Source organism: Zingiber officinale, chromosome 9B (assembly GCF_018446385.1).
Source record: "Zingiber officinale cultivar Zhangliang chromosome 9B, Zo_v1.1, whole genome shotgun sequence".
NCBI classification, from domain to species: domain Eukaryota; kingdom Viridiplantae; phylum Streptophyta; class Magnoliopsida; order Zingiberales; family Zingiberaceae; genus Zingiber; species Zingiber officinale.
The window spans coordinates 18882251-18904546 of record NC_056003.1 but is presented as its reverse complement, the minus strand read 5'-3'; the positions used below and the strand labels follow the sequence as shown (position 1 = coordinate 18904546).

The 22296-nt window shown below is 37.2% G+C and overlaps 1 protein-coding gene across 1 annotated transcript in view; it reads left to right on the top strand.

The window, feature by feature from the left end:
- The window catches only part of LOC122024744 (cycloartenol-C-24-methyltransferase 1-like), a 50170-nt gene extending 34102 nt beyond the window's left edge, over window positions 1-16068 (top strand). The window contains exons 5-8 of the mRNA XM_042583427.1: window positions 15351-15402; window positions 15531-15578; window positions 15807-15890; window positions 15970-16068. Of these exons, the coding sequence (XP_042439361.1) occupies window positions 15351-15402; window positions 15531-15578; window positions 15807-15890; window positions 15970-16068 (283 nt within the window). The remainder of the gene's footprint in view (window positions 1-15350; window positions 15403-15530; window positions 15579-15806; window positions 15891-15969) is intronic.
- The last annotated feature ends 6228 nt before the right edge of the window (window positions 16069-22296 follow it).

The following is a 22296-nucleotide window of genomic DNA, read 5'->3' as shown; positions in this document are numbered from 1 at the left end:
TATGCATTGTTGGAGGTATCACGATGGTTTATACCTTTGTTGTGAGTATGTTTGGTGTGTACTAATTGGAGGATTATGTCGATCATACATATGTTGTGTGTGCACATGTGCCAGGTGTATGGTTGGTAGCATCATGATGATTCTACCTATATTGAATGTAGAATGTTGAATGTCTACATTATGACATTTATGGTATTACCCTGTCAACTAATTCTCCTATTAATGGGTGACTGACCCACTAGGATGATGATAGAGTTGACTATGGATTTGATTTGCTTACTGGGTTGTTATACCCTAGGCTATCCACAGTGATCTGTGGTAGAGAGATCTCGTGCAGTCTCTAGCTGGATAGTTAGGTGCCTTGGGCACTTATGTATTGTTGTGGTGGAGCGTTACTCCCACATGTTATGGATCGTTTGTGGTGGAGCGTTGCTCCCACATATTGTGGATTGTTTGTAGTGGAGTATTGCTCCCATATATATACTGTAGATACATATTTCGGATTATTTGTGGTGGAGCGTTGCTCCCACATATGGAGGATTTCTTGTGGTAGAGCGTTGCTCCCACATATGTGGTATTTCGTGTGATGGAGTGTTGCTCTCACACTGGAGGATCTATTCTTTGGTGATTTATATCGTTGGTGATCAGATTTCCTGTCTTGTTGTCGGGGATATTATGGTTGAGAATGTCTGATTTACGGACATTATAAGTACCTGGTTTTATCATTTAGGCTAATAGTGCCCTAGATGTTATCATAGACTCGATGATTTGGTATTCCTGGGATGTTGGATCGGTTTCCCTTGTCTTTGTTGACGATGTTGTGATCTATTTCGGATCCGAGGTGAGTCACGTACACCATCTTCGCATAGTTCTAGAGATGTTTCGATTGAAATGTTTATATGTGAAGATCAGTAGTGCGTATTTTGGTTGTCCTTTGTGAGATGTTTGAGACACACGGTCACCAGTAGGAGTATACCATGGTTCCACAGGAGATAAAGGTTGTTACCGTTGGGAGTAGACGGAGTCTATAGAGAAGGCTCGCAACTTCCTTTGTTTGGCTCGATATTTTCGGAGATACGTTGAGGGATTCTCCCGCATAGCTATGTCACTTACACGCCTGGCCAGGAAAGGCTTGAAGTTCACTTGGACTGAGGATTTCGAGACCAGCTTCTAGGAGTTGAAGCGGAGACTAGTGTCGGCTCCGATTTTGGTTTTACCTTCTGGAGAGGACGAATTCGTGCTCTATACTGACGCATCTCTAAAGGGTTTGGGGGTTGTTTTTGATGCAGCACAGTAAGGTAGTCTCCTACTTCTCGACAGTTGAAGGAGCATGAGGAGAACTACCCAGTACATGACTTGTGGTTGGCCGCCATTATTTTGCCTTGAAGATTTAGCAGCAGCATCTGTTCGGTATTACATTTGAGATTCTCACTGACCATAAGAGTCTCAAATATCAGTTCACTTAGAAAGAAACTTAATCTCCGACTGAGGAGATGGATGGAATTTTTGAAGGATTACGATTGTACCATTAGTTATTACCCGGGGAAAAGCTAATGTGGTTGCCGATGCACTTAGCCGGAAGTCTAAAGGGACTTTGGCTTGCCACCGAGTTGTGGTTACGGACTTGATTCAGGGATTCTCCGAATTGGGCCTTGAGGAGTAGGGACGGACAGAGCAGGGTATTCTTGTTACCATGATTGCTCAGTCGTCGATCAGGACGAGGATCCGAGAGGCCAGGCTAGTGATCAGCATTTGTAATTTATAGGCAGCCAGATAGCTTCCGAGCAGCAGACCGAGTTCACACGAGACGAGGAGGGTATTTTATACTTCCGAGGTAGATTATACGTACCTCAGTCTCATCCGGTCTTACAGGAGCTACTTCAGGAGGCTCATCGTTCTCGATTTGTGGTCCACCCAGGCGGGATCGCATGTATCGAGATTTGAGGCGTTCCTATTAGTGGAACGGTATGAAGAAAGACATTGCGTAATTTGTAGCTAGATGTTTTGTCTGTCAGCAGGTGAAGGCTGAGCATCAGAGACCTGCAGGATTATTTCAGCAGATTTCTATTCCTGAGTGAAATGAGAACACATCACCATGGACTTTGTGGTGGGTTGGCCTAGGACACGACGAGGCCATGACGCGATTTAGGTAATCGTTGATCAATTAACCAAATCTGCACATTTCTTAGCGATCCGGAAGACTGATTCTCTGGATTGATTGACAGATCTTATTACCGGGAGATCATCAGATTACATGGTGTCCCTTTGACTATTATTTCGGATAGAGACCCCCGGTTCTCGTCTCGATTCTACCAGAGTCTGCAGCAGGCCTTGGGCACTCAGCTCCAGCTTACCATCCGCAGACAGATGGACAGCAGAGCGGACCATTCAGACTCTAGAGGACTTGCTGAGATCGGGTATATTGGATTTCGGAGGTAGTTGGGGAGGCCTAGCTGTTGGGATCCCATAGAGCTCAGCAGGAGGCAGAATTGGTCCGTACTATCAGACGGAGGATGTCAGAGGCGCAGGACCGCTAGAAGAGTTATGTTAATTGCAGACGCAGACCCTTGAAGTTCTCTATTGGCGATCATGTTTTTCTGCGAGTTTCATCCACGAAGGGGGTGACGAGATTTGACCTCAGAGGTAAGATAGCTCCGCGATATATTGGACCTTTCCAGATCTTGGAGAGGATTGGAGTGGTAGTTTACAGGCTGGCACTACCCCCATCCCTGGCAGGCGTCCACGACGTATTCCACGTGTGTTGAGGAGATACCTACCCGATCCAACACGTGTGCTGACAGATATCTCAGTTCCAGTTTAGCCTGACATCACTTATGAGGATATTCCGATACAGATTCTGGACCGGAAAGAGTGTCAGTTGCGGAACAAGACAATCCGATTGGTTAAAGTCGGACAGTAGCATCATTCCGACGAGGAGGCTACCTGGGAGCTCGAGGATACTATCCGAGTTCGATACCCCCATCTTTTTACTTGAGGTATGTGATTTAATTTATCGTTCAGCAATTATACTCTTTACCTGTTGTTAGATATTTGCTGATGGTAGATAACGAAATTTGGGGACTAAATTTTTATTAGTGGGGGAGAATGTAAAATATCGAAAAATGGCGAATAATGATAAGGGAATTTTTCGGAATTTCTGGAAATTTTTCCAGAATTTTTCGAAACTCGAATAGACGAGTTTACGGGGATAAAACGGGGTCCCGAGAAAACCTATTTAAGCTACCCATTTAAGTGAGGAAAAGTTTATTTTCTTTTTCTTTTCCTAATTCTTTTTCTTTTTCTTCTTTTCCGTTTTTCTCCGTGCCCTCACCTGAACCTCGCCCGTGCCCTCTTCTTTCCCCGCGAACCTGTGTCGTGCCAAAACTGCTCCGAGGCAGTTCTTTCTTCTCCTTCTTCTCCCAAAATTCTTTCTCCTCTTCTGATCTGAGCGCCGGCGCCTCTCGCCGTGGGGATCCTGGTCGCTCTTCACCTCCTGTTTGTGTCGCCCTCGGTCGCCACAGCTGACCCCCTCTCCGATCTCCTCACGGCACCACCTTATCTTCTGCCCTAGCGCCGGCCGCCGCCGCCCTGAGCTCTAGACCTGTCTCCGCCGTAGAGATCAGAACCGTGCCGACGCCACCTTCTTCTTCCCTTGCCCTCTCTACCCCAACGTCTCTGCTTGGGTTGTTTCCGGCCAAGAGCAAGGAGGATTTAAATCCGATGTTTCTTCCTCGTGCCCTAGCTTGTGTTCCTCCTTAGTCACCACCCGTCTGCTTGATCACATCAGCGACTTCCTGCTTGATCCGGTTGATATCAGTGTGGTTCGGTGAGGTAAGATTAGGTTGTTGCATGATTTGTGATTCCACTTATTGAATTCAACTTGGTCTGATCAGTGGGAAGGATTTCAGCAGGAATTGTGTACTGTGGGGAGTTCATGGTTTCGGTAGCAATGTTGGTTGCTACTCGGAAAACCTAGAGGTTCCACTGTACAAAAATTTTGTACAAAGGTCTGAACCTTTTCCTAGCTACCATGTGTTCTTCTAAATTAAATTTTGGATTGCCTGCGGAACTTAACACGTTTGATCCAAAACTTAATCTATTTGTTCTTTTAGGTTTTGACTTGGATCTCCTACGGAACTTAACACGTTTGATCCAAATCACCTAAGTTATTAATTCCATTAAATATTAATTTCCAAAATTGGTTCCCAGTACTGACGTGGCGAGGCACATGGCCTTCTTGGATATGGGAGCAACCACCATCGGCTAGACAAAACCTTTTAAGGAAAGCTAATATTTAATTTCCTAAAATAACTTTAGGTCAACCGAAAAGAACAATCAAATCACAAGGAAAAGAAAAACAAAAGAATACTATATCGAAAACAAATTCGAAACACTAGAATCGTATGCCTCTTGTATTTAGTATTATTTCCAAAAATAACTAGTATGATGCGGAAAGAAAAATTACTAGTTATACCTTTTAGAAAGACCTCTTGATCTTCTACCGTATTCCTCTTCTAACCTCAGACGTTGTGTGGGCAACAATCTTCCAAGATGAGAACCACCTAGGCACCTTCTTCCTTCTTCCTTCAAGTTTCGGCCAAGCACAAGAACTTCCAAAGGATGAAGAATTTTCCACCAACCAAGCTCCAAGGGATGCATGCTTTCTCTCCTTCTTCTCCTTCCTTGATCCGGCCACATCCTCCAAGCTCCAAGAGATGATAGATTTCGGCCACAACAAGAGGAGAGAAGAGAAAGGGAAGGGCCAGCCACCACACCAAGGAAAAGAGGGAGAAAAATAGAATAGAGTCCTTAGCCTTGAAGCCTCCTCTACCCCCTCTTTTATAATCCTTGGTCTTGGCAAATAAGGAAAATTTAATAAAAACTTCCTTAATTCTTTTGCCATTGAAAAGGAAAATTTATTTAATTAAAACAATTTTCTCTTTTCAAATTACAATGGCCGGCCATAACAAATAATATCTCCAAGCAAATAAAATTTTAAACACCAATTAAAACTTCCTTATTTGCTTCCGGAAATAAAAATTTCTCCAATAATTTTATCCCTTCAGGATTGGTTTATAAAAAAGAAATTTAATAAATTAAAATCTTTCTTTTAAACATGTGGATAAAAAGAAAGTTATCTCTATAAATTAAAATCTCTTTTAATCTACAAATAAGGAAAGATATCAAATCTTTTCTTAATCTTTTGTAGAAACTTATAAAAGAGAATATTTAATTTTAAACTCTCTTTTAAATCATGAACATGGTTAAAAAGGAAAGTTTTCTTAAAATTTAAAATCCTCCTTTAATCAACAAATAAGGAAAGATTTCAAATTTTAAACTCTCTTTTAAACATGTAGATGATTTACAAATAAGGAAAGTTTTTACCAAAAATTAAAACCATCCTTTTAAACTACAAATAAGGAAAGAGATTAATCTCTTCTCTTAATCTTTTGTAGAAAGCTATAAAAGGAAATTTTTAATTTTTAAACTCTCTTTTAAAATCACGATATCCACATAAGAAATAATTTTAATAAAAATCCTTTTAATATTCTAGTGGCCGGCCACCTAAGCTTGGGACCCAAGCTTTGGCCGGCCACCTACATGGCTCATCCACTTGGTCTTGGCCGGCCCTAGCTTGGGTTCCAAGCTAGCTTGGCCGGCCCCATTGGATGGGTAAAAAGGTGGGTATGCGGTGGGTATAAATCTCTATATACTAGAGGCTACGATAGGGACCGAGAGGAGGAATTGGTTTTGGTCTCCCGATAAAATTAAGCATCCCGTGTTCGCCCCGAACACACAACTTAATTTTATCAATAATAATTCATTCCACTAGAGAACTATTATTGAACTACCGCACCAATCCCAAATTATATTTTGGGCTCCTTCTTATTATGAGTGTGTTAGTCTCCCTGTGTTTAAGATGTCGAATGTCCACTAATTAAGTAAGTTACTGACAACTCACTTAATTAATATCTAGCTCCAAGAGTAGTACCACTCAACTTCATCGTCATGTCGGACTAAGTCCACCTGTAGGGTTTAACATGACAATCCTTATGAGCTCCTCTTGGGACATTCTCAACCTAGATCACTAGGACACAGTTTCCTTCTATAATCAACAACACACACTATAAGTGATATCATTTCCCAACTTATCGGGCTTATTGATTTATCGAACTAAATCTCACCCATTGATAAATTAAAGAAATAAATATCAAATATATGTGCTTGTTATTATATTAGGATTAAGAGCACACACTTCCATAATAACTAAGGTCTTTGTTCCTTCATAAAGTCAGTATAAAAGGAACGACCTCAAATGGTCCTACTCAATACACTCTAAGTGTACTAGTGTAATTATATAGTTAAGATAAACTAATACCTAATTACACTACGACCTTCCAATGGTTTGTTCCTTTCCATCTTGGTCGTGAGCTACTGTTTATAATTTATAAGGAACCAATAACATGATCTTCTGTGTGTGACACCACACACCATGTTATCTACAATATAAATTAATTGAGCAACTACATTTATCATAAATTTAGACATTTGACCAATGTGATTCTTATTTCTAGATAAATATTTATACCAAAAGTTAGGCTTTTAGTATACATCCTAACAAGTAAACCATACAGCATTTCCTTATTCCAGCAGCAGTAGACACACCGGTGATTTCCAGCCGTGGGTTACACTCTGATCACAAGGCATCAGTGATTATCATTAAATTTGGTGAGTTTTAAGGTTGAAGTTATTGCTAGGATTAAAATGGCGGATTGTTGTTTTGAGGATTGATTAAGTTATTGGAGGAATTATGTGAGTTGGATTCATGATATGTTGAATATTAAGTAAGTGATTGATTCTTATGAGGTAATTGATTTATGATGGAAATCTTATTGATTGGTTGATGTAGAAGGTCACATGATCATTTATAGGATTATGGGATTAGAATCATGATTTGTTATGATGGATTGTTAATTAAATTGACATTTGTGATTAATAGAAGAGTTTATGAACGATATAATCATTGGATTGATTATAAAATGTGGAGTGTCTTGGAAAGATTAAAGGATTCATGGATGATTTGATTAGGATTTTCCCTAATTAGGTTGAGTTGAGATTTAGCTAATTGTTGCATATGTAATTAGCTAAATTATAATCATGTGATTTGCAGGACGTTGATTCGGGACGAGCACTTCGGCATAGAGGTTGATTAGCTCGATCTACATTGAAGGCGGGTACCTCTTGACTTATCTTTTATGATATTGTCAATTGGATATGCATAGTATTTTATAGCTACAAGCAATGATCATATTTGCCTTTGGTATGCCATTGTTTGTTACCCGTAGCATGTTCTATTGGGCGTTTATTATGTATCCATGTTTACGTTTCGTGTTTATTGCCATGAGTATCTTAGTTCCTAGAGTAAGTGACATACCATGCTTTACTGAGTTTAGGACTAGATTCTGGATTTTTATTATCTGGCATGTGTATCTATATTTTTATATCATACCTGATATGTGTACCTAGACCTTCTGCTTTGATCTATGTATATTGTTGGTACATATTTTATGGAGGTGGATATGTTCAGGACCTAGGTTATTATACCATAGAAGACCTGTATACCCTAGATCTGTGGATTTGACTTACTTGTACTAGGGTACACATTTTTATATATATATGTGGATTTGGTTCAGGATATTGTCATGTGTAGTTTCATGCACCATTCGCATGATTGCATGCTCCGTGATAGGCTGCTACATTATTGTAGAGCATATCGCCAGTTTCATCACTGTTCGATGCTCCGTTGGTCCGCTTATGGGTAGCGTGACGCAGCGTGGTAGCACGTCAGTTTTGCTCTGTTCGGTGCTCCGTTGGTCCGCTTATGGGTAGTGTGACGCAGCGTGGTAGCACGTCAGGGATCCCTCCCCGTCATAGTATACCGGAAGATGAGAGAATTGCGCTCCCCCATTTATGATTTGGGGTAGGAGTATGTGTGTACTCCGACAGCATCCCGTCCACTCGGTCACTCATCAGGGGTAGTGATGTCAGAGTGCACGGTTGTCACATCCCTACTCACTCAGTCTCACCATTGTGTGTGAGATGACTGACTGGCGTCAGGGGTGACCATGTCATTAGCACCATATGCATTTATTGCATTTATTTGTTTGTGTTTGCTGCACTTATATGCTGCATTTTGGTGGATGCATTTGTTTGACATGCATACAAGAGGCATATTGTGTATCTGGTTTGACGACCCTTTTGTTCTGGATAGGAGTTCCTGGTGAGTACAGCTTCCTTAGTTACCTTTCAGTTTTGCATTTTTCCTATATATGATTAGGAAGCTGTATTCCATGTTTATTGCTGTTAGATATATCTTACTAGACATGTCTATTGGAATTCGCTGAGTTGTTGAACTCACCCCCGTGGACACTATCTTTTTCAGGTACCATGTTGTTTATGGAGTCGCTTGGAGTATCCTACCTGCCGGTCCCCATATCACATCAGAAGACCTGTCTCCATTTTTGTTTATTTGTATTTTGGTAGATGAATGTGTGTATTTGGCTTTGTGTTCCGATTTTATTTCCAGAGTGTTATGTTGTTGTGTGGTGTAAGCCTAGCCGGCTAGCAGTGATTTGTTTTGTTTTGTATGGGCTTGTATTTATGTTTTTCTGCTCTGTTGGTTTTGATTTCAGCCGAGTGGGCTGATAAAAATATATATAACTGCGTGGTTGTTGTTATATTTGTCCAACCGTGTAGGCTGAGATTATTAACTGCGTGGTTGTGTATATATTCCAGCTGCATGTGGCTGATGTATATTGTGTCTATAGAAATGCTTCAGATTGTCAACCGTACAGGGGAGGTGCTGCCGAAATTTCTTCGGACAGGTGCTTTCCCAGGGCGTGACATATTCATTGCTTGTGTGTATGTGATGCATGCTAGAGTAGGATAATTAGTGCCTTGATGCGTATAAGATACGAATCCACGATTAGATTAGATCTTAATTAACTCAACTCGATATGCCTACCAAGTCTTAATACCTATCACTACCTCGATCATTTGTTGTTGTTGAATCTGCCAAAGCAGAGCAACGTATATTATCTTTGTAGGGTGCGGAGAGACAATCTTGGTCCCGCCTATCAAGGCTTGGGTGAGTACAAACTCAATTAGATTGAGTATAACTAGTTAACTCAATTGGATCGGGTATAACTATAGGCATTTTCCAACGGTTGGACAATAGGATAAAAATGACATTTATACTAAATCTTGGGTGATTTAGCCAAAGCTAACTCATGTTTTAATATAAATGAGATTTTTGATCCTATAAACAAGAGTTGCATAGAGATGTAATTGATAATTCGTTATCTACCGATCAAACTAGGTCTTGGGCGATTTAGCCAAAGCTAACTCAAAACATAGTATGATATGGATCTTGTCCCACGAGAGTTATAGCTAATCGGTATGAATCTAGTAGTGTGGTTTGACCACATCCATGATTTGATTCCTACTAAGGCCCTATAATTCAGTGGGAGCATCATTTAATTAAAGGCCTAATTAAATGATTAGTGGAATATGATATTTATTTTCTATATTTTTCTGTTGTAGATTACCATGTCGACAAACACGAACTCCTTCTCCCTGCGTTCTATCCTTGACAAGGACAAGCTCAATGAAGCTAATTTCTTGAACTGGTACAGAAATCTGAGAATCGTTCTCACATAAGAACGAAAATTGTACGTCCTGGAGCAGCCCATTCCCGAGGCACCTCCTGCCACTGCCACGCGAGCTGACCGAGATGCTTATAAGAAGCATCAAGACGACGCATTAGATGTGTCATGCCTCATGCTCACAACCATGAACTCTGATCTTTAGAAGCAACACAAGTTGATGGGTGCTTATGATATGGTTGAACATCTTCGTCAACTATATCAACGACAAGCGAGACACGAGAGATTCGAGATCTCCAAGGCACTGTTTCAGTGCAAGATGCAAGATGGGACTCCCATAGGACCATATGTGCTCAAGATGATTGGGTACATAGAAAACCTACAGAGGTTAGGATTTCCACTTGGCCAAGAGTTGGCCACTGACTTGATCTTGCAATCCTTACCAGAGAGCTATAGTCAATTTATCATGAACTACAACATGAACGAAATTGATAAGCCACTACCTGAACTGCTTAGCATGTTGAGAACTGCTGAGCTCAACCTTAAGAAGGTTAAGCCCAACTCCATTTTGATGGTACAAAAGCATAAGGGCAAGGGTAAGCCTAAAGGCAAAGGAAAGTCCCAAGCCAAGGGCAAAGGCAAGGCACTGAAACCTAAAGGAGGGGTTGCCAAGGATGCTACCTGCTTCCACTGCGGTCAAACCGAGCACTGGAAGAGGAACTACAAAGTTTACTTGGAAGATCTTAAGAAGAAGAGAAGTGAGACTTCTACTTCAGGTATATATGTTATAGAAATTAATCTCTCTATTTCTTCATCATGAGTATTAGATACCGGATGTGTTTCTCACATTTGTACTAATGTGCAGGCGTTGAGAAATAGCAGGGCATTGACGAAGGGCGAGGTGGACCTACGAGTAGGCAATGGAGCACGGGTTGCTGCTGTTGCTATACGGACTTATTTTCTATCTCTGCCCTCTAGGCTTGTACTAGAATTAGATGAATGTTGTTATGTGTTTGCTCTCACAAAGAACATCATTTCAGTATCTTGTTTAGACAAGAAAGGCTTTTCGTTTATCCCACTTGTTTAGACAAGAAAGGCTTGTTTAGAAAAGTCGGTCATCTTCTTGCTTCCTCGACGATTAGTCTGAAAGAGAGTGTCATCGCTCTGATACCACTTGTTAGGGGATCTTGCAATCGGCTAGAAGGGGGGTTGAATAGTCGGTGCCCCAAATTCGATAGCTCTCTATGCATTTGTTAGTACACAGCAGAATCTAATACTAATATAAATACAAAAGCTAAAGACAATAAAGACAAGAACAAGCAAACTACTACACGTATTTTAACGTGGTTCGGAGATAAGGCTCCTACTCCACGACTATCTGTAAGGTGGATGATTCTGATCCATCGGTGGATGACTCCTTGATAAACTCCGACTAGCTCACATAGCTCCTTGTGGGTGGAGAAACCTCACCACAACACTCATAAGAACACTTGAGATGCTAGAGCATAAGTAGACTACTAATAGGGGTTAACCACCTCTATTTCATCAACCTTAATCAAGCTTCAAAGGCTTAGTTATATAGGCCACGGGTTGAAAAACTCTGCCTACCAGTCGACTGGTGAAGTACCAGTCGACGGCTCAACACTAGTCGAGCAAACAGAACCATTCTGTTCGCTCCCAGTCGACTGCCCAATCGACTACACCAGTTGACTGATGAAATCACCAGTCAACTGGTACTCGAGTACAGTCTCTTAGTAATTGGACCCTCACCCTTACGACTCACTTGACTCTTCTTCGTTGTAGCCTTAACCTCTTGCCTTCAAGCCTACTTCCTTTGGCTCTCGTCCCTCAGATGCATCCAAGCCTGTGGCTCGTCCCCAATGCCATCTTTCGCGTATGCCTTAAAGTCACTTCCCTCGGCCCTTGTCCTTACCACCTTGTCCATAGTCCCTCGGATGCTCCATCCTTCACCGGACCCAAAATCATCAAGTTGAGTCATATGTGTATCCTGCAAACCTGCACACTCATATACACATATCAAATACAAGGGTGAACCTAATTTAAACCCTTTGCCCAAACACCAAAACACATAATTGCACAGACCATTGGGATTGCTCCAACAAACGCTTCATAGCATACTACCAACTTTGCCTCCATAGTAGAAGTGACTACTAGCATTTGCTTGATACTCTTCCGATATATAGTCCCTCTACCAAGCATGAAAATATAGCCCGAAGTATATCTTCTGCTATCCAAGCATCCAGGAAAATCGGAGTCTGAATATTCAATCATCTCAAATGATCTCATCTCCGATACGTGAGCATATGTATTTTAGTTCTTTGTAAATATCGCATCACACTCTTTACCGCTTTCCAGTGTGATGGTCCTGTGTTACTTACATATCTGCCTAACATCCCCACTATAAATGCAATATCTGGTCGAGTATAAACTTGTGCATACACGAGACTTCCCATTGATGGCGCATATGAGAATTACTCCATCTCCTTTATTTCAAGTTCAAGCCGTGGACACTGTTGTAAGCTGAACTTGTCACCTCTTGACGCAGGTGTGTCACCAAGTGTATAGTTTTACATACCATACCTTATAAGCACCTTTTAAATGTAGGTCTGTTGTGAAAGGCCAATAATGCCTCTTGAACGATCACGATAGATCTGTATATCTAAAATAAAGAATGCTTCACCAAAATCTTTCATTTCAAAATTACCAGATAGAAATGACTTGGTTTGATGCAACATACCCTTATTATTACTCGCAAGTAATATATCATCTACATACAAAACAAGTATAACAAACTTGCTCCCACTGAACTTGACATATATGCACTGATCAATGGGGTTCTCTTTAAATCCAAATGAGGTAATCACTTGATCAAATTTCTGGTACTACTGACGGGACACTTGCTTTAAACCATAAATGGACTTCTTTAATCTACATACTAGGTGCTTTGAGTCCTTAGACTCAAAGTTCTCTAGTTGCACCATATATATAGACTTTTCTATGTCTCCATTGAGGAATGCAGTCTTAACGTCCATTTGATGTATCTCTAAATCATAATGAGCTACAAGTGTTATGATTACTCTAAGAGAGTTTTTCATCGACATAGGTGAGAAAGCCTCCTTGTAACTAATGTCTTCTTTCTGAGTGAATTCCTTAGCAATAAGATGAGCCTTATACTTTTCAACATTGCCCCTTGAATCCCACTTGATTTTAAATATCCATTTACAACCAACGAGTTTTTTTCTTTAGGTAATTCGACAATTTCCCAAACGTCATTGTCTGCTATAGATTTCAACTCTTCTTGCATGACATTAATCCACCTTTCAGGGTTAGAGCATTGTTTGACTTCTTGGAAAGATGTAGGATTACTTTTCAACCCTATGTTAAAATCATGCTCTTGGAGATAAACATAATCACAAGAATTTGTGGTTCTCCGTTCCTTTGTGGATCGCCTTAAAGGCACTTGTGTTTTAGGTGGTTGAGGTGCTTTCTTAGCAAAATGAGGCAATACTTTAATTTTAGTGGCAGGTTCCTCCAATTGCATTGGAGATATCCTGGTAATATTTTGGTTCACTAAGCTCACTGGATGTATGATACTTATAATGTGCGATATGGTAACCATATCACTACTGATTGTACTAGTAGTGACCATAGGAGGATCGCCAATACTTTCCTCAAAAGATATTTCCCTAATTTTATTACTCCCGCTGTCCTCAATGAACTTGGCATTTCTCGTTTCGGAAAAAATTTATTAGAGAGATCATAAAATTTATACAAAAACATATAAGTAATATAAAATTATACAAATAAAATAAAATTTTAAATGCCTATAAATGAGCTCTTTATGAGATACCAAGTACAATATAATATGTCTTCCTTTGGATCGACATATTATTTGTTAGTGATACTCTCTAATATAACTTAAATTTTAATTGGCCACACAATGTACATTTATTTGGGCTGACGCATTGTGTGCATAATATGATATTTTATATGAGTTATATTTTGGTTCATAGCTCACGACAACTTTAATTGCCCACATAATATGTCTTTCTTTGGGACGACATATTTTGTGCATGATCTAAACAAAATAATATTTTGTTCCATAGTTGTAAGCTACCTTATGCATATATCTGACATAAAAGTAATCTTCCCTTGTGTCGATTACTTTTAGCATAGATATATATCTACCAACACAAAATGTACTAAACCTACCTAAGGTGTCTTCCTTTGGGCCGACACATTAGTTCAACTTAATAGCACGTTGTATGGATAGACTCAAGAAAATTTTAAGAACTTAATTCGAACATAAATTACTTAATCAACCTTAACAACATAAAATTAGACTTATTAATCAATTGATATATTATGATAGTCGATTGGTATGATCCAATCAATTATCTCAATCGATTTGAAAGTTTACTATATACGATTACATATATCAACTGTATGTGACTTCTATAATTAAATAGAATTATTTAATACTATTTAATTTCTTAATTATTCATGCTAAAAAATATTTAATGTATTTTTTTAATGCATGAAATAATTAGTGTTTTTTTCTTTAATTTTTTCAACGAAACAGCATGTTTTTTTCCTGTTTCGGTGAACAATAACTTTTTCCTTACGAATTGAAACAGTGTTTTCTTTTCCTTATGAAACACGGTTTCAATTGAAACAATTGTTCTCCATGAAACCATAACTACAGTGTATCATTGAGAAGAAACCTCATCGGAAAAAAAAACAAACAATTTCAATTGATTGAAAATAAATTAGTCGAGAATTTAAGTTAATCTATTAAAGTTTAATTATTTTTTTCAAAATTTTAAATTCGATAATCAATTACTTGATTAAAGCAATCGATTGAATCATCACAATTTTATCTAAAATTAGATTAAATAATGATGATTTTCATCGTTCTTCATATTTTTCACAGAAACACGAAAAACTCAAAAAACAAGTCTATCCTAATTTTTTTTCTTATATGATTTTCAACGATCAAAAATTTGTATTAACTAGGAAAAACTTGATCTATCATACAAATAACAAATCGATGAAAAGTTTAAACTTTATTGTCAATGAAAATGACGAAACAGAACAACTTGGCTTTGATACAAATTGATAGTTCTTGTAAAAACCTAAGCCGTATGGATTCTAAAATATAAAGAATTCACATATAGAAAATACAAGAACAAGAAGATCTAATTTCATCTGGAAGATGATATAAGAAAAATAAGTACATAAACAAATATGACAAGAAACTTGATAGAAGAGTCATCCTTGTCTCTAGCGTTGTCCAGAAATAATCCTGTGGAAGAAGATGTTACAGAAAGAAAAGGAAGGTCTTCCAATCAGCTTAGGGGTGATGACGTCGAAAAACTTTAGGTCAATTGGGAACCAAAAGCTCTGCCAAGATTAAACCCTAAATCCTTGAGTACCGACCCTATATATAGTGGACATCTATTATCAACCCATAGATGATAATAAATGTAGGACTATAAGTTCTACACATATAATGTCTACATCTAATAATCGAAACTCAATAAACTTAAGTTAGATCATTTTAATAGGTTCGATTTATACTTATATGCATAATTTACGATTAAATCCACCCATTAAAGATACTAAGTAACACTTTAATGACACGATGCATGTGAATTTTTGCAGTTCAATATCCATTACAGGGTTAAACAACGAGTATCAGATCTCAAGAGGAACAGTAGGTGGACATGGTTTTCCCATAATTTGTGCACCTAAATGAAGCTTGCAGAAGTCTTTTAGTTTCCATTCACATGATTAATATTCGTTTATCGCTTGCCTTTTCCTAAAAAATATGCCATTCTACAGGAGCTCAACCGCTTAGCAGGATTAACCAAATCATGTGAATTTGTCAAGGTTTCTTCTATCCTCTAGTTATGCATTTTGGCATTTCAGATATATTTTTGTTTCCTTTTTTCTCATCATATGCATTTCTGATCATGGTCCCTGATGAACATTTTTTCTATCTTATAAACTTAACAAAAATTGAATTTGAGAAGGCTATTTTTGCACAGGAAGCATATCTCTTTCAGAACAAAAAATTATGGGCTGAATGTTCTATTTATTGTTTCTTGTGAAGTGCAGGCTGATTTCATGAAAACGTCATTTTCTGATGACACGTTTAATGCAGTCTATGCAATTGAAGCAACTTCCCCTGCTCCAGATGTGGTATGTAGGTCCATGTACTTCTCTCATTTTTGCAAGCATTCTTATGACTTATGAATGGTTTTGAATTTGATTTGACAAGGTTGGCTGCTACAAGGAGATCTACCGAGTGTTAAAGCCTGGTCAGTATTTTGCCGTAGATGAGTGGTGCATGACTGACCATTACAATCCAAATAATTAAAGTCACAAAAAAATTGTTGGGTTCCATTAAATTTTCATATCAAAAAAATTTGATAAAAATTATGAGATTAAAAGGATGTATGATATCTCTATTGATATGAGATCTTTTGAATAGAGCTCAAGAGTAAAGTCATGAGGACCTAGACTCAAAGTGGATAATATCATATCATTATGGAGATATATGGACTTCCTTCGATCCTAACAAATGGTATCAGAGCCATGGTCTAGATTAGATATCATGTGGGGCGGCCTTGAACGAAATTGAGGGTGGGTCCGGAGTAAGTCAGGGTGATTGGATGCTTGCGATGAGATCTGAAGCAAGTCAGGGTAACTAAATACTCACGGGAAGGGTCGAAGTAGATCAGGATGACCGGATGATCGCGAGGAACCCGGAGTATATCAAAGTGATCAGATGCTTGCAGGGAGGCCTGGAGCAGGTCAGGATGATTGGATACTTACGGGAGGTAAGTAGATCAGGGTGACCGGATGCTCACAGGGAGGCCCGAAGCAGGTCAGGGTGATCGGATACTCACGGATAGACCCGAAGCAAGTCAAGATTGACCGGATCCAACTACTTACAAGAAGGTCCGGAACATGTCAAGATGACCGGATGTTTGTGGGAAAGGTCCCGAAGCAGGTCAAGGTGATCGGATACTCGCGGGGGAGGTCCGGACCAGATCAGGATGACTGGATGATTGCGAGGAGGCCTAGAGCAGGTCAGGGTGACCAGATGCTCGCGTGGAGGCGAGTAAGTCAGGGTAACTGGATGCTCGCAGGGAGGCCCGAAGTAGGTCAAGATGACTGAATGCTCGCGGGGAGGCTCAGAGTAAGTCAAGGTGACGAGATGCAAATGCTTGCGGGGCGGCCCAAAGCAGGTCAGGGTGACCAGATACTTGCGAGGAGGCCCAAACTATAAGAGTAATTGTGGTCTTTCGCTTAAAGGGAGGATTGTTGGGGTTCAATCAAAGTCTCACATTAAAAAATTTTGATAAAGATCATGGGGTTAAAAGGATGCATGATATCTCTATTGATATGAGACATTTTAGGTAGAACTTAAGAACAAAAACATCAAGACTTAAACCTAAAATGAATAATATCACATGAACTTCTTGGAGGTGGATTTCCTGGTATTAGAACTAATAGACAATGTCTTGATGCTTTGAAGCTTGCAAGGTTTGAGGTAAATAAAAAATGCGGCTTCTTATATCCGTATAACCCTGTTGGCCAACATTTGTGCACTCATCCTTTTCCTTTTTAGGTGGCAAAAGATGAATATATTCATCCCAGCACTTTCATTAATTCATCCCAAGGTCAATACGAAGGAGATAAATCATGGATGACTACTAACTTTAGAATAATGATTAGCGCATAAGAGAGACATTTACCTTGACTATACCGAAATTCGGACTCAGATCTCATGATGACAATACTTCATACACTAACTACTAAACCATCTTATTCCCTTTTATGATGACAAAAAGATCATTCATTCGTCCAACACCCCGCCAACCCTTTGGTTATATGGGAGGAGGATCCTGCCAACATTTGTGCATTCATCCTGTTCTGCTCTGGCATGTATTTTGTTAAGTGATTTTCTGGTTTTGCTTTAGCGTCTGGGAAAACTTGTTACAAATTAGTCAACAATGGAAGTCATAACAATTTAAGCTCTTCGAAGCGTGTAGCAAATCTAGCGTAAAATTTCCTTCTGCTTTAGCGTTTGAAAGTTTCCGTTTTATAAAAGCCCTTTTTAGTTAGTCGCGTTGGATTTAATATCCCTTAAAATAGATTCACATGTCATTTAAAAAATTTGTGATATGGAAACTCATTAGGTAATTTTAGTTAAGATTATTAAATTTTAGATTATTAGATATGAATTTAATATGTAGAATCTTGTATCCCAATCTATTATTGTATATAAGTTGATAATGGATTGGATTTATATATAAAGAAGTCCCCAAGGATTTAGGAGTGATCTTGACCTAATTTTTTATTCTTCATTGATAATAAATATTTTGGTGCAGTCATCTTCTAAGCCTCTTAGAAGATCTTCCTTTCTGCTGCATTTTCTTTCACAGGAATCAAGCCGACAACGCTAAAGACAAGAGCATAACTCTTCGATCAAGTTCTTTGTCTATTATATTTTCTTATATTATGTCATGTTTATGATGAAATTAGATTATGTCTGGTGTTTTCTCGATTATGAGTTCTTATTTCATTCCTAGAATTTATACGGTTAGGAGAAAACTCATGTTCTATCAATTGGTATTAGAGCTCTGGTTTTGTTTCATCGATTTCATGGTTTAAAATTAGAGTTTTTGTTGATCTTTTGAGTTTTATGTTGGATTAGATTTTACTGGTATAAATTGTATGTGATAGTCGAAATCTTTTGTATAGAAAACCTAGGAAAGACTTGATCTTCCATGTAGTTTGTGCGAATAGCGGTGAACCATTACTGTTTTGGGAAGAATTGTAGCGTTTAATCTGATTTTAGGTCAAATAGTGATAGTTTAATCAATTGATTTGATCAGCCAATTGATTACCAACCCTAAAATATCAAACATAGTCGATGGAATCGATTAAGATTTTTCTTAATAAACTCACATCGGGATGAATTGGTAATTGATTAAATTTATTTTTAATAGATTAAAATTTGTTATTAATAAATTGAATTTTATTTTTAATAGATTAAGTTCTGGTTTTAATGGATTAAGTTTTTCTATCCGATTAACGCAGATCTCTGACTGAAACCGTGCTCGATGACAAAAAAAAAAACTGTTCAACGAAACATTGTTCGTAAAATAAATTGAAACACTTTCAACCTGAATGTTTCAACTGGAACAACGCGCAAAGGGAAAAACACTAATTTTAACATGAACACTGTAAAAAAATTACATTAAATAAATTTTAATGTAATAACTAAGAAATTAAATATAACTAGATAATACTATTTAATTATTGAATTTAAGAAGCTTTACTTATAAGAGAAAGAGCTCTGTATATAATTATATAATCGTGTATATAGTAGATTTTCAAATCAATTAAAATAATAGATTGGATCACATTTAATTGATTAACATAAAATATTAATCAATTAATAAATCTAATTTTGAGTGGTTAAAGTTGATTAAATAATTTTTGTTCAAATTAAGTTCTTAGGATTTTTTTGGATCTATCTATATAACGTACTACTAAGTTAACTAATGTATCGATCAAAAGGAAGACAATTTAGATATGTTTAGTACATTTTATGTTGGTAGGCATATATCTATACTAAGAGTAATCGGCCTAAAAAAATATTACTTTTATGTCAAATATATGCACATGATAATTTACAATTATGGAACAAAATAATATTTTGTTCAGATTATACACAAAATATATCGACCCAAAGGAAGATATATTACGTGGTTGATTAAGGTTGTTGTGAGCTATGGACCAAAATATAACTCATATAAAGTATCATATTATGCAAATAATGGTTTGGCCCAAAGGAAGACACATTGTGTGGTTAATTAAAGTTTAAGTTATATCTAAGAGTACCGTTAACAAATTATATTTTAGTTCACAGAGTAAAATATAATATTATATTTGGTATCTCATAAAGAGTTTTATTCATATGCATTTAAAATTTTATTTTATTTTATTTATATAATCTTGTATTTTATTACTTGCATTTATACATGTTCTTGACTTTAATTAAATCGTGAGTTTAAATAAATTTCTTTTTTTAATTTTAATACAATTTGTAACTACCAGTATAAATAACATCCCAACATTAACTGGTTCGAATTTTCTTAATGGAAAGAATACGTGAACATAGTCTTAGTACTAAAAGAAAACAGGATTTTAGAGACGAAAAATTCTATCTCTAAAAGTCATTTTTCTGTTTCTAAAGAATGTTTGAAACAGAATATTCCATTTCAAAAATCCGTTACTGAAAGCTTCGTAGCTAATTTTGAGACATAAATATTCTGTCTCTAATTTCATAAACAGATTAAAAAATTGTTTAGGAATCTATTTTCAATTTGACTAAATAAAATTAATTTCAAATATAAATTTCGTTTCTAATTTTATTTTAAATATGTCATTACATGTTTATCAATCCATTTATAATCTTGTTTATAAATCCACATATAAATTTATTTCTAAATTTATCACTAATTTTATCTATATTTGATGTCAACATATTATTTTGCAATAAACAATCATAAATTTCTGAAATATTAAAAATAACTAATATCTAAATTCAAAGTATAATAAAATTGTCATTGAGATAAATAAATATTCACATCGTCTTGAGATAAATGCAATCACACATTACGATTCCAATTTCCTTTTCCTTTTAATAATTTCTTCATCCTCTTGCTAGTAGAGCATGCATATCTTCAAGTTCTTGTGATAATTCTCTGTTCTTCTCATCAGAGCAAATATGTTAAAACTTTAATTCTTGGATCTTCCAAACTCCAAAGTGTCGATCGCATTGAAATTCATACACCCTCCCCTTACACAAGTCACCCAGATCACATTATTGTAGCTAATCTATCAGATTTAGCAAATTTATCACCCACTACATGACATCATGATTGAAGATTGAATGAATAAGGAGTAACATGATCATCAACATTTTGTCTCTCTTTATTGTTCCTGTTCATATTACAATAACTTATATTAGTCTAATAAATATAAAAAAAAAACAAATAAGATATACACGCGAAATAGATAAAACTTTAAGATGGTTACCTGAGTTGTAGTTTGTTGTTGGTTAACATTACTAACATTGTCACTTTTTTTTGCATTGGCACAAACATAATTTCCAATTCTACTACTAGTGGCAACACTAGCAACCTAATTTTACAACATAAACATAAAAAAAAAAAAAATCAAAGTAATTAAGAAAAAATTCATGTTACTTAATTTCATATACTTATTTTGACAATGCTTGAAAGAATATAAGATTACTTCACGTGTTTTGGCATAGTTCCTAGCTTGTACTGGAAATTTTTGAACCCCTTCTTCATACTCCAGTACAAGCCTTCCATCCTAAACAGATAACTTTTTTAAGAGTGAAGTTAGAATAATACTTTTTCAATGTAAAAGTATACGTACAACAAATAATAAAAAAGAAGGTTCATAGGACATTACTGTAATATACAGAATGATTACAAAGATTCATTAAGATGAATGGCCAAGCTAATTAGGCTATCAAGCCAAATGTGATAATTAAAACTTCCAGATAATACATTTTTCTCTACATTAGAACATGTACATACGAATCTACAGATCTTGTGAGAATAAATATGAAAATTCAATGATGATGAATGCACCTTTTGATGTCCTTTTGCACAGGAGGCACTTGCAGAAGAGGTGCCCCTTTTGACAACAAAGAGGATCGATGAGGAGCTTGAGGTAGAGACAACAGGCATTAAAAGGAGATTCATGGAACAATTGAAATAAAGAGAAGAAGATTCATGGAACAAAACAACTATTACCTCTTTAAACAGATTAGGGCTTTTGGAGATGGAGTTAAAGAGGCACCTCATCGCCGGCCGTGAAGGAGACGAAGGATGGACGAGGATGATCTCTCGGAGCCTATCGCTTGAGTGCCGAAAGTAAAGGAGATGAAGGATATACCGAGAAGATCTGTCGGAGTTGAATTGATTGCCTGAGTGGTGGAGGAGGGAAGTAGAGAAAGAAGGGGGTCGGGGCTGCTTCTTGGAGAAGGAAGAGCTGCATTTTTGTGGATCTATTGTGGCAAAAAGGCGAAACGCTCGCCCCCAGCACCCCCGCCGTACCCGACCCAAGGCCATCACGAGGGAGGTAAATCGCAGCATCCGAGCGAGTATGTGACGGACATGGTGTAATTTTTGTGGATCTATGTAGTGCTGGAGGAGGGAAGTAGAGAAAGAAGAGGGCAGCGACGTCTATGATGATCTGTCAAAGTTGAATCGAAGGGCTCGGGGTTAAGGGCTTAGGGTAGGTTCTGTTTCTGTCGAAGGCAAGAGCTACGTTTTTGATAAAAATTAAATTTTTCATCTCAATTTTAATTAAATTTTAAATAAATTTTTGATAAAAATTATACGATTTCAAATTCTATTAATAATCTAGATTTATTTTTATTTATAAAATTTATTTATAGTTTTGTCACAAATTCATTTTATTTTTTGTCTTAATTTTTTTCAAATATTATATTTTATAAATAGACTACTAATTCCGTAGCAAATTCATGTCT